The sequence below is a fragment of the Lynx rufus genome, unplaced genomic scaffold (assembly GCF_022079265.1).
Source record: "Lynx rufus isolate CCGP_SWC_20201006 ecotype Redwood Valley unplaced genomic scaffold, mLynRuf1.p SCAF_3, whole genome shotgun sequence".
NCBI classification, from domain to species: domain Eukaryota; kingdom Metazoa; phylum Chordata; class Mammalia; order Carnivora; family Felidae; genus Lynx; species Lynx rufus.
This window is the reverse complement of record NW_025814845.1, coordinates 100,410,367-100,424,531: the sequence shown is the minus strand read 5'-3', so window position 1 is coordinate 100,424,531 and position 14,165 is coordinate 100,410,367. Positions and strand designations below refer to the sequence as shown.

At 32.2% G+C, this 14,165-nt stretch overlaps 1 protein-coding gene across 5 annotated transcripts in view; it reads right to left on the bottom strand.

Annotated features, from left to right (window-relative positions):
- BLTP1 (bridge-like lipid transfer protein family member 1) overlaps positions 1-14,165 on the bottom strand; it is a 211,637-nt gene that overhangs the window by 162,902 nt on the left and 34,570 nt on the right. For all 5 annotated transcript variants that reach the window (XM_047091912.1, XM_047091908.1, XM_047091911.1 and 2 more), the window contains exons 7-13: positions 13,026-13,212; positions 9,945-10,026; positions 9,377-9,570; positions 6,886-6,965; positions 4,888-5,038; positions 709-865; positions 225-303 (exon numbers count right to left, since the gene is read on the bottom strand). In XM_047091912.1, coding sequence (XP_046947868.1) covers positions 225-303; positions 709-865; positions 4,888-5,038; positions 6,886-6,965; positions 9,377-9,570; positions 9,945-10,026; positions 13,026-13,212 — 930 coding nt within the window. The remainder of the gene's footprint in view (positions 1-224; positions 304-708; positions 866-4,887; positions 5,039-6,885; positions 6,966-9,376; positions 9,571-9,944; positions 10,027-13,025; positions 13,213-14,165) is intronic.

Genomic DNA, 14,165 nt, shown 5'->3' with positions numbered 1-14,165 from the left:
GTATAATGAAAGCATAAGACCTAACTTAATTAAAATTTTTTTCCCTTCTCTCTCGGTGCACAAATAATTTAATTATGTAATATGTACTGTTAAGTAAATGTAATAGAAAGCTGAAAAAGAAAACCCCATTAATGTTAGTCTAAATAGGCTAGCAAACTATTATTTATGTATTAATTATTCCTCTATTAATCATTTAAAATAGAAAAGTAATCATTTCAGCTTACCGTTTTCCTCAACTGTCATTGGAATATTAATTTCTAAATATGACCCAGCTCCTACATTTACATGTACAGCATTTGTTTCCTACCAAAAGAAAAAAATTAATTCACATAAAACAATTATTTTCTCACTAATTATACTCCCATTTTTCCTTTTCAGTTATTATCACAGACAAAATATAATCATCAATATTAAATAGGTATTAAAAGTTCCTAAGAACAAAAGTTCAAAGTTTTACCAAAAATACACTAAAGTAATTTGGCCAGGAGTAAAGGGAGAAAATGAATGAGACTACAGAAGGAAGGTCTATTACTAATTTTTTCTACTTTTGGCACTTAATGAAAGCAATACGTATAATTATTGCAGGGGGAAGGTGGTAGGAGCTCATAGAAATGAATCTAAGTATAGAACTAGTCACAAGAAAAAGACCCTAGGAAATAATGTTCAAATTTTAGACACTATTTTCTAGTATATTATTTCAATAATTACCCTATTTTTGGTAAATAGCAAATCAATTGTAGCATCTGCAATAATATTCATTCGCAGTTCAAAAGCAAGAATCTGTCGTGGTCTCCCAGGCTGTGCAATTTCAGAAACTTTCAGAACTTGATAATCAGGTGGGAAGAAAAACTTCCATAAACAATCTCTATATAAGGAGGTAGAAAGAATAACTTGTTATTCAAGCAAAATTACATTTATAAGGGTGCAATATCAGTATTCTAACTTTGTACTATCATTGCTATCTCATTTAACAATTGGACATGAAATAGAAAAAAATTAAGTCACAAAAGAAACCTACTCTAATTTCTTTTCAATAAAAATCAAAAGACTGTTTTCTCCAATGTTTTACACTTCCAGAAAGCAACAAGCTTTGAGTACTTAATATACTATTGTCAAATGAATCTAGACAAGAACAAATTTGCACTATTCACTATTCAAGTATTCTGTGAGAAATTAAAGACTTTTAATTTCTGTCTACAAGTATATCAATCGTCCAAAAGGCAAAGAAAGAACTGAAGGAGGATGGTGTAATTGGAGTCATTATTCCACTCTGGTTGAGTTACTTCACCCTTCTGAGGACACTTGACCTGCTTTCTTGTCTATAAAATAGGAATAACTGGTGTCACAGAATAGATCTGATGATTAAATGACAGCATACATGGAAAAGACTTGGCAGTACATGCTGACGGAAAAAACGGCTATTATTTCTATTATTTTCATAATCATTTTTAAAAATTTTTTTAATGTTTTTACTTATTTTTGAGAGAGAAGGTGCAAGCAGGAGAAGGTCAGAGAGAGAGGGGGACAGAGGATCCAAAGCAGGCTCCGACTGACAGCAGTGAGCTTGATGTGGGGCTTGGACTCACAAACCACGAGATCATGACCTGAGCCAAAGTCGATGCTCAACCGACTGAGCCACCCAGACGCCCCTCATAATCATTATTTTTTAATCAATATGCTATCAGTAAGAGTCTACAGAGCAATAGATCTCTAAAAAGTAAAGAAGCTAAGCTCTAATGCATTTGCCTCCCCTCATTATTTAACAAAGATGAAAGAACCCAAAGAATTTCTATTTCAGTCTCCTATGTCAGTCAAAATTATGTAATGTTATTCATAATTCAGAGAAGGTGCCCTTTCAGGAAGGGTTGAAAACAGAGTTGCCAGTAACAGAAAATGCTACTTGGAATAAATAAGATTGGGAAAAATTAGATGAGCAGAACAAAATTTTCCAACTCACCCATCATAGACTATTAACTTGCCATGATTAAGTGTGTGTGAAAAGAAAATAAAGTCCTGCAAATGTTTTGGCTACAACACACAGATATATAAAACTAAGACTATTAAAGACAAAAAAGACAAAAAAAAATTCAATATGATCATTAGATGAAAATGGACTATTTGGTGGGTAGCAGGATATAATGAAAAGAACAGTGGACTTAAAGGGTTGGTTTGAATCTCAGCTCTAGATGTTATAGCATCATCTTGCCCAAATCACTGAACCTCTCTGCATCTCCATTTTCTCAAAGGTATAATAAGTTTACCATACCTGTCCTGTGTACCTCACTCGGTTATGAGAATCAATTGTGAAATATAATGAAAGTACTTACGTGAAAGCAGTAAGAAACTAGACAATGTCAGGAATGTTTGCATTATTGTAATTATCATCTAAGGATTAAGTACAAATCTCATAAAAACTCTGTCATGAAAACTCTAAGAAAATATCATGAAGGAAAAGCTGAATATCTTAGATTCAGAAAATCATGTAAAGGTGGGAGAAATGAAGTCAAAATCAACAAGCTAAAAAGTCATTCTACATCAGAAATCAAAAACTTCACAAAACTGAGGAAACCATCCAATAGCAAAGTAGTTAAAATTTCTTCCTAAATTTCTTACGTCTTAGCAGATGCTAAGAAAACTGACTTTACTATTCACTTCTGATTATAATTCATATTTATATAGAAACTCAAAATGGGGAAGAAGAAAAGGAAATGGATACAATTGAGGAAATGCACCATTTGTACATGTAAGTGAGAAGCAAAGTATTACAATAACTTTTCTTTTTTCTTTTCTGTTTTTTAAATAAACATGGATATTTTGCTAAGTCCAGATTAAAAAAGGTATTGCTGTTCTCTCCTAGCATGGCAAGATCGACTGAAAACAGTTCATAAAGCAAATTTTTCTTTTATATTAACTTCATTGTCATTTCTCTATGTAATACAAAGATCACCTCAGAAGTGAATACGGTTATACAGTAAAAGAATTTGTTTGGATTTTCATGTAAATATATTCTAATATTTTTTAATGTAATAAAATTAATATAATTTAAAAATAATCACACTTTATTGAAGTCTTAGAAATGCAAAAATAATTTATGTATCTGCATTAAAAAACAGTGATTTTTAATTTTTTCCTTTCAAATATAACATTTTGTAACTGTTACTTAATGGGATGTAAAAACCCTAATTTCCAACTATTCCACTGTATATACAGCATGGCTGTATTCTTCCCGTAATACAGGAAAAACCTTATCATAAAAGGAAATTTTTAATCCAGTAATTTGAAAAGCATTTGTTTTCTAACCTGAAATTTTAAGTTGTTTACTTTCAAGTCTAACAAATAACCTAACCCAGAACTCAATGAAGTACTGTATTAGCATATTACCCATATTTAATGGGGCAGATATTCCTACATACTAGAGATACCAAGATTAACAGAACATTCCAGTTAACAAGTATATACTTCTTCTAACAGTGCTGAGTAGAAAGCATTTTTTAAAACAAGTATTAAAAGAGTCAGTATTATCAAGTCACTATCAGCACTCTTCATTAGTCCATCAATGGCCCAGTAATACCTGCTTCAGTGAACAATTTACCTTGCATTTCTCCATTCAAACTAATTTATGAACAAAAAAACTAAACTTTAGGCAATGTCTATTTATATAAAAATTTACATGTTCTTTCATAATTAGTGGTAAATGTCCCCTTCTTTGCTTAAAATTCTTCATTAAGTAGAAAAAATATCAAAATTAGAATTACTTCAAAATTAACAGAATGAATAAAACATAAAAAAAAATTTTCAGACACTGTCCATTACCTCTACTATAAAATTTCTATATCTTAACTATCTACAAATCTCCTAACAAACTATAGAAACTTTAAGACAAATCTCCACTGTCATCATGCATTTGCAGAACTCTTCTTTTGCCTCCATTATTTGTACTCCTCTTCCTTTCTTGGCTAACTCCTACTTAGGTTTCAAAATTCAACTTACACGTTACCTCTACTAAAAAGTCTTCCCCAATTCTTCTCTCCTCTGATGAATTATGTATCTGTTATGGGAAGAACTATGTCCCCCTAAAAATTCATATGTTGAACTTCCAATCTTGAGGACTTGAGAATTTAATGTTTGGAGATAGGATCTTTAGAGAGTTATTAAGTTAAAATGAGGCCATCACAGTGGGCCCTAATCCAATATGACTGGGGTTCTTCTAAGACAAGGAAATGTGGACAGGGAGGCCTACAAGACATACAAAAGGGAAGACCATGGGAAGGCCAGAGAGAAGATGGCCATCAACAAGCCAAGGAGAAAAGCCTTGAATGCACTCTTTCCTCACAGCCACCCTCAGAAGGAACCAAATCTACCAACACTTTGATCTAAGAAGTCTAACCTCCAAAACTGTGAATAATGTCTGTTGTTTAAACCACACAGTCTGTGGTACTTTGTCACGCCAGTCTTGGCAAACTAGTACAGTACCTTTCTAAGTTCTTCATTGAGGCTTTTCCTTTACCTCTCTTACAGCACTTAATAGAACACTTCCGTTTCTTTTTCCTCACTAAAACTGAATGATAGATGTCTTTTATCTCTGAATCTCCACAGCCCCAACAACTCCAGGCATATTCATTGATTATACACAAAAGACAAAACATAGGAATCAATAAATATGCTCTTCTTTCACCATTTTTCTAATGAATTAGCCCCTCCTTTAGAATGAATTTGCTTATGCCAATTTCTCTACAAACAAGTTATAATTTGAATTAAAATGTTTAGTGATACCTTACCCCGCCATAATAAAATATCTTATAAAAATATTAAGCTACTTTTTATAAAAATTATAGTGTTGTCTTAATACACTTAAAGACTGACTATAAATATAATTTACTCAAGTACCTCTGCCTATCGGCCCATGGCCCATAGTTGAAATCTGTTCCTTTACCACAAACTATATCCAATCCCCAACATGGAGGCAAATCTTGTAATTTGCAATCCTCACTGCTCATTTCTCCTTCAGTATTTTCTTCTGCTTCTTCTGGAACAAGTCCTGTATTGCAGAATACACAATATAGAGGCAATTACTTAAAATTACTGTTAAAAGATTCCCTAGATCAAGAGTTCTAAAAATTTTTTGATCTCAGTAATTCTTTACAGTCATAAAATTACTGAAGATGCAAAGTGGGTTTTTTTGGTGTTATCTCTATCAAAATTTACTGCATTCAAAATTGAAATTGAGAAATTTTTATAAACTTTACTTTTAAAGTAACAAAGAACTCACTACATGTTGACATGTTTAATAAAACTAAACTAACTACATGTTGAAATAATGAAATGCTTAATAAAATTTAATGAGAATATGAAAAATTTTTTTTAAAAATGAAATTTTAATTCCATTTTTAATGAAAATACTTTTCAATGAAAAATAACCACCATATTTTCAAAAACAAATTAATTTGGTAATAAGTGTTGGCATTGTTTTTATTTTGGCAAATCTCTTTAACGTCCAGCTTAATAGAAAATAAGTGAATTCGCATAGCTGCTTCTGTATTTAATCTGTTGTTCAAGGATATAAAGAAAACCTAGCCTCAAACAAATAGGTATTTTAATAGCTTTTGCAGATAATTTTGGGTATTCTTCTCTGACACTACACCAAAACTCAGCATGTGGTAGTTTCTTACAAGTTAGTTGCAATGTGGAATCTGAAACCCTATCACTGCATTTTTTGTACCCTGATACATTAAAATTTACTTATCTCTCTTATACTTTGAATAGATCTTTTAACCATGGCATGACTTTGTAATATCATGCATTTGGAAAATACTGGTTCACAGAGACATATGTTTCCCAAATATTGATAAACTTAATTATTAAACATTTTAAAAATCAATTTGTTAATATCACTGTTGGTCTCATCAGAAAAATCCTCCCACTCACAGTGGCAGCCCCAAATTTTCTAAAATTCTAATTTTTATATGAAAACTCAAAATCATAGTTTGTCCCTAGCTGCTCCTTCAAGTGAAACCAGTGCTCCATGAAAAGAGCAAATAGTGTGGGTTAGAACTCAACTATCCAAGTGCTTTTCCTCCAAACATCAGTATACTTTGGTATACTGTGCATTTGCATTATATGTACTTGCCATTTTATCACACCAAATATTGAAAAGATTACTCAAGGGTCAAGATTTGATAAAAATAATTATTACTGCTTAATCAAAGACATTTTAAAGTGATACTGGGATTTGTTGTTCTACTATAAATGTGTGGCAGTGAAAAAGACAGTGATTAACAGTACATGCTAAAGTACCATCAGCTTACCCATTATTGCTTTTGTACCAATAGTGTCAATATGGTGAAAAAGGCAAATAACATTCTAGTTTCATTTTGAAAATACCCTGACCTCACAAATCCCATGAAAGGCATAAAAAGGCCAGAAGTAGGTAAAAACAGGTAAAAATCTAATGGTTAGCTACTTTTATAAAACTCAAACCACCTGTGAAGTACTCTAACCAGCTAGATTTCAATCCTTAAACTTCAAGCCTCAAATCTAATATACTATGATTTTTTTTCTTAAGCAGTGTAAACTACCTTAACTGTCACCACATTCTCTAAAGGTTTTCACCCAAGGTCATTTACATTCACAATTTTTGAGGTATACTTGTAAAACCAGAATTGAACCAAAGATTCCTAAATTGTTCTCCTTTGGTCTGAAATAAATATTCAATTTTTGACAAATGACACAGACATTCTTTAGGTAAGCATTCTTACATCCACATTTACCATTTATTGATATTTATTTTATCGTAACTAAGGAGACTTAAGACATCATTATTAAATATCAATATTTCATAGAAGAAAGAGAATTGTAGCTACGAAACACACTTTAGAAGAGTAATACCTGGTTCATCCATGTAGTAGTAGATGTCAACATCATTTGACTGCATCACCACAAAACCTTCTCCCATTAATCTTGGTGGCCTAGAAGAAGGAGGGGAGAAGGCAAACTAAGTACATCTCCAGAATATAAAATGTTCAGTATTCTAATTATGGTAGTAATAGGAGAAAACAGAGAGAGAAAAAAATCTAAAAAGTAATCAACTGTAGCATCTTGAAAAGGATAAACATCTTTCACATGGACAATTAAGTATTCCATAGCTAGACTAAAGAATATTCCATGTTTGGGGCGCCTGGGTGGCGCAGTCGGTTAAGCGTCCGACTTCAGCCAGGTCACGATCTCGCGCTCCGTGAGTTCGAGCCCCGCGTCAGGCTCTGGGCTGATGGCTCGGAGCCTGGAGCCTGCTTCCGATTCTGTGTCTCCCTCTCTCTCTGCCCCTCCCCCATTCATGCTCTGTCTCTCTCTGTCCCAAAAATAAATAAACGTTGAAAAGAAAAAAAAAAATTTAAAAAAAAAGAACATTCCATGTTAGACTAATAAAGTGGTACTGAAAAATTTTTAGTCAATATATTAGTTTCAGAAAGAAAAAAATTTTTTACATTTTTTAAGTTTTAAATGAGAGAAATCAATTTAAACAAAGTTTAATTAAATACAATAGAAGAACAATCATTAGAATAATTATATTCTGCATTTGCAATAAAAATTTACAATTAAACTTAAAATTCAACCATTTTATATTAATAATACCTTACAACTGAATAAGAAATATTTTATATATTTGTAAAATAAACCTTAATCTTTCAGAAATATTAAATTAAAAAATGTTGCCATTTTTAACAACTTTATATTATCTATTTCCAAGAATATTTAGTTGATCAACTTGAAAACATTCTGGAATGAATGTCTCTCTACAATCACTTTCTCACAAACTACTAATTTTTATTTGCTTTGATTCAGCAATCCTTCTCTTTGTCATCCATACACCACCATATCTTCCTTCCATAGCAAAATTAACTTCTCAGTCATCAGATAATATACACAAATTCAGCAATCTTCTTCTAAGTATGTATTAAATGGGGGCACCTGGGTAGCTCATCAGTTAAGGTCTAACTCTTGATTTCGGCTCTGGTCATGATCTCTCAGTTTGTGGCGGTTCGTGGGATACAGCCCCATGTCAGGCTCCATGCTGACAGTGCAGAGCCTATTGGGATTCTCTCTCTCCCTCTCTTTCTGCTCCTCCCCCACTCATGTGCAGACTCACTGTCTCTCAAAATAAACTTTAAGAATAGGTATTAAATGACAAAAGTTAATGTTTAATATCATCATTTAATCTCCACACTTACTTCTGAAGAGTGAAAACTACAATTTTAAATCTTTTTACAAAAATTAATAGCAAAACTTCTTTTATCTTACTCTTGTAATCTTCACAAAATTCCAATTTATTCAATATTATAATTTTTACCCATAAATATAGAAATGTGTACACAGCCCACATTCTACAAGATGTTTAGCAAAATCTGTGATTATGAAGAGTGAGATGAGCTAAACACAAAGCCTCCCTGGTACTAAAGTAAGGAAAACCTCTCCAGCATTCTACCCAATCCCCAGAAAATCTAATAGCAAGCTAGCCAAAAGTTAGAACTAAGAAGGAATAATCATGCTTCTTATAACTTCATAAACTTTATATTGCCTACACACAAAGATAAAAGCTGCGACATAGTGGAAACCCATTATATACACATATAAATTACACAAATGCAACCACGGAGCCTCCATCACAAAAAAGAACAGAGATTGATAATGACATAAAGACATGAGAGCTCTTATCCCCCCATGAGCCTGTGGCCTGGAGTTAGATGAGAGTAATGTGTCTGCTGTTTCTTCAGAGTTCCATTCCAATCATATGAAAGCATCCCACCACAATGAGGGTGAGTCTAGCATGCATCCTTCACACAATGTGTCTAGTGGGTATCATTCATACAATGTGAAGCAACTACTTCACTGAAGACAAAACAAATATGAAAAGCTAGACAGAAAACTGACCAGAACTTACCTGTTAAGTGAGTTCTAAAACTGTCAGTTTTCCAAGAGTAATTTGGATTCAATTTTCAACTTTTCATTAACTCAAAATAGTACTCCACTATACTGCATTGGTTGAATATACTATTAATTCATCCCTTCTGGAAATACAAATATACCTGTAATGTATATTTTCTAACATACAAACATGTAGGCGTAATTGCCCAAAATAAGTTTCCCAAATACAGTGAGAAGGAGAAAGGTACCATTATAGGTATTATCTTTTACCAAAATATTTAAAATTAGAGTTCATCAATGAAGAGTATATCCATTTATCTTATAAAGTAAAATTACACTGCTGATTTAACAGAGAATATACCCAATTATTGCCCAATTTGTACCAAAAAAACTTAAAAGGAAGCTAAAGATTCTGATATCTACATTAGATATAAATAAGTTTTTATAACTTTCTTACTCATCATTTTGAAGACCAACATATCTTGGACTGGGAACAAGCATGACTCGAACATTTTCAAGCTTTCCTTTCACAATATGCATAAATTGGTCAAGATGACTGGAAGGTGGTTTTGTAGTATAAGTTAAGAAAGCATCATCAAAATTGATACATAGAGTTTGAGGTTGGTAATGATTTCCAAAGGCCAAACGTCCCTAAAAAGTAGACAAGAGATATTATGACATAATATACAGGCCATATTTTTTCCTTCATTGACCTAATAACAGACATTTCAAACAAGAACTAAACAATTCCACTTTAGCACTATATAGTATTCACACTACCCCACTGATCAATTTAGACTAGTGTTTAAAGAAATTTAAGTACTTTTGAATAAATAGCCCTAACAACCTAATAAATTTGTGCGATGATAGTACTGGTGTTAAAATAATTCTTTCACACTTTAAGAACTTTGGAACCAAAACAACTCTAAAAATTACTTTATTTTCTTAAGTGAAATTTTTTTTTGCAAAAATAAGAGGCTCTGTTATTAACCCACCAAACATTCATTGCAGCAGAATTTACTTACTGTGCTCACATTGACTTTTATAACTGGAATGAGTGATCTCCATGAAGATGTGGGGTCTTGAGATTCTGTTTTTACTTTAACTCTGAGGAAAAAAAATAAATTGACACACATAAGAAAAACTTAAATAGCCAAGAATACACTTGGCTTCTTCACAATACACATTAGTACCAGCTGTAACTTTCCAAATACATCTAACGACTACTCCAGTAAACAAAATAATGACAGCATCTAACAATACTAATATCTTTAAATAGCTCTTGGAATGCACTCTATGATATACCAAGTTTTGATAATTTAAGTTGCCTTAAAAAATAATAATTCAGGTTGTCTTATGTCATGTTGTAATACAATGAGTATAATGATTAATGTAATGAGAGCATATCGTAATTTATACTTCTGTCATTAAAACTTGTCACTCTAAAAACAGTTTTGTTATTATACCTTGCTATTATACCCTCCCATGCTCGTGCTCTCTTTCTCTCAAAAATAAATAAACATCAAATAATTAATTAATTAATTAATTAAAATGATAGGCCAAGAATAAGGAAAAGAAAGTGGCCGCTCACAAAGTACAAAAAGTTTAAGATACCAAATTTCACAACAAATCACTAAAGATTTCAGATGAGAACTCAAGGCGTATCTCTTCAATAACCCAGTAACTCCTAAATCACACTTCTGAAGCCATCTCCACTAAGGTAGTCCTCAGTACCTAAAACTAAATTTGAAACGGACCCCACTACCTTCCCCTCTAACTTCTTTCTCTAAGGTTCCCCGAGTATGACCACTGATTAAATTATAAGCTGGATTCATTACTGACTCCTCCTTCTTACTCATTCTGCACATCTAATCTATCACTGTCTAACACATTCATTTACCTAAGTATATATGGAATCCATCCACCTTTCTCCCTTCTTGTTACCAACCCAATTGATGATAATCTTTTCCCTGAATTGTCACATCTTTCTTCCTTCTCAAAATGTATAACTTTTATTTCATTTTCTTATTGCAATAGGTAGTACTTGGGAGTGGAAAAGAGTGGTGAGAAGGAACATCCTTGCTTTGTACCTGATGTTAGTGGGAAAGTTTCTAGTTTCTCACCATTAAGTCTATTGTTGACTGTAGGGTTTCTGTAGATATTCTTTATCAAGTCAAAGAAGTTCTCTATTCCTAGTTTACAGTGAGATTTTAATCATGAATGGGGGCTGGATTTTGTAACATACTTCTTCTGCATCTACTGATATGATCATTTGATTTTTCATTTTTAGCCTGTTGATTTTTGAATGCTGAGATAGCCTTGCATACGTAATAGTTTTTTAAGTAGATGAGGGCATTTATTCTCAATTATATATTTAATGGATATTCTGTCCCAGGCGCTGAGCTGAGACTGGGGATATTGAGAATATGACAACTGTTCTATTTTGAGGGAATTTGTAGCCTAGGAGTAAGAATAGTTAAGAGGCAATTTTAGTGCAAGAAGTGTTACCATAGGGAACAACAGAATTCGGTGGGCACACAAAGAAGGGTCAGAGGCAACTGGGACATGAAGGGTGAATGAGTTAGGCAAAGAATATCAAGAGTCTTCCATAGAGAAGAAACATATGCAACACAGAAGTTGTTTACTGAGGCTGGAGTAGATTGAGGTAGGAAAGGAAGAAATGAGACTTTCTATGTTTGCAGATGACACAATCTGACACAATCTGTATAGACTATCTGAAAGAACTGACAAAAAGACTCCTGGAAACAATAAGCAATTAATAGCAATGTTGTGGAATTCAAAGTTAATATTATACAAAAGTCCATCACTTTCCTATATACCAGCAATGAACAAGTGAAATTTGATATTTAAAAAAAATTTTTTTAATGTTTATTTTTGAAAGAGAGAGAGACAGAGCGTGAGTGTGGGAGGGGTAGAGAGAGGGAGACACAGAATCCAAAGCAGGCTCCGGGCTCTGAGCTGTCAGCACAGAGACCAATGTGGAGCTCGAACTCACAAGCTGTGAGATCATGACCTGAGCCAAAGTCAGCCGCCCAACCGACTGAGCCACCCAGGCGCCCCTGAAATTTGATATTTAAAACACAATACCATTTGCACTAGCACCCACAAAATGAAATACTTACATATAAATTTAACAATACACAGAGAAGATGTACATAAGGAAAACTATAAAACTCTGACGAAAGATATCAAAGAATCAAATAAATGGAGTGATATCCCATGTTAATCGATGGGAAGACTCAATATGATCAGGATGTTAGTCCTTCCCAACTTGATCTACAGATTCAATACAATTCCAACTGAAATCCCAGAAAGTTGCTTTATATGGATATTAACAAATTGATCCTAAAGTTTACATAGAGAAGCAAAAGACCCAGAATAGCCAACACACCATTGAAGGAAAACAACAAAGTTGGAGGACTGACGCTACCTGACTTCAAGACTTCGCTTAAAACTACAGTGATCAATGCCAACCTAATTTCCTAAGAAAAGAAGGATATCTGGGCTTATATTTTAGACCACTTCTCAAAGCTCTGTTAAGGTATAATTTGTATAAATGACATGCAAAAAAATGCACTTATCTAACAATTAACAAAGTTAACAATTTGGTAAACTTTGACACGTATATAAAGTAATGAAACAATAAAAAAAAAAAAAAGAAACTACAGCAATCAAGACAGTGTGGTACTGATGAAAAAATAGACACATAGGTCAATGTAACAGCTTAGAAAGCCCAGAAACAGATGAAACAAAATCATATATTTGTATATGCACCTTAAATGTATATACATGTGTATATATTCATGTGCATGCATTCAAAAGGAAAAAAAACCAAATGGATAACAACAGTCATCAATGTGGAGAAAAATAGCACTAGTAAAGCAGAAAAGGACTGCTTTTTATATTATATAATTCTGTAATATTTGAACTTATAAAAGAATTGTAGAATTATTTGTAAATACAAGTCTTGGTCAAACTACAAAAAAAAGATTAGGCTATGTTTAGGTGAGTAGCATCAGTGATATTCTAATAAAAGCAAATGATTAAATGTTGGAGATCAATAAAATTCAAGTGTGACAATGAACCTTTCAATTTTAGACTGGGCTCTTGTTCTTCCATTTTCCCGTGATTTATCATCCTCTTTCTTGGGTGGAATTATTGTTGGTTCCAAACCAAACAATTCTTGAAGACGTCCATAAAGATCCGAACGATTATAGACATGAAATTCAAAGTCATTGACTGTGATGTATAATCTGGTTTCTGCCTTTGGATCTAAAGATACCAATTACAAAAAAAAAGGTTTTTAGTCAACTTTTTAAAAGCTTTAGTCAAAGGTTTTATTAAAATCATTCACAGCTAAACTAACTCAATTTATTTTAAACAGAATTCTATGATAAAGAGAATCTTAAATTTTTAAAAATATATAATTTATATAACACATAATTCATAAAAATATATAAACATATAAAAGTTTTTAAAGTATATAAAATAACAGAAAGAGAAAGAAAAAAGCTGATGTTACTATAATATTTCAATTTAGCATTCTAAAACAACCTGAATTTCTAAATTCTATGTAATGACAGAATTTAAAGACTTCATGCTAAGAATAATAGCAAAGTGCCATTTACAGACTAAAAGTAAAACTTTATCCTAACAATAAAATTACAGTAAAATATAAATAGTAAAATGTTCAAAGCATGATGCATTTAAACATCACATTAGTATTTAAATTTTTACCTCATAGAAACTAAGACTTTTCATAAAAACTAGTTTATTTTTAAAAACCACACAATACTAAAACCAAGATCTTATAAACTGGAAACTTCAAATAATAATCTTCTCAAATAAAAGATATAATTACCATAAACATAAGTAACAAGAGTAATTAATAAATCCAACTACAAAAGAGATTAATGAAGCACTTGTTTCTCCTGAAGAAATAATCTAAGACAGTGCATCACAGGTCAACCAAAGATGGTCAGGAAAAAGGTACCATAGTCAGTGTTTTCTTTTGTATGCTCTTTTCTTATGTTATACAAGGGGTTTTTAGGGTTTTGTTTGTTTTTTTGAGAGTGCTTTTCTTAACCTTTATCCATTTTTCTCCCTATCAAATTCAACTGAAGGACAATTAAATTAGATATGATCAGTTAGAAGCTAACTATGGAGAACTGTTATTAACTGTCATTATAGTAGCTTACACTGTGGTTTATTTTTATTTTTTCAAG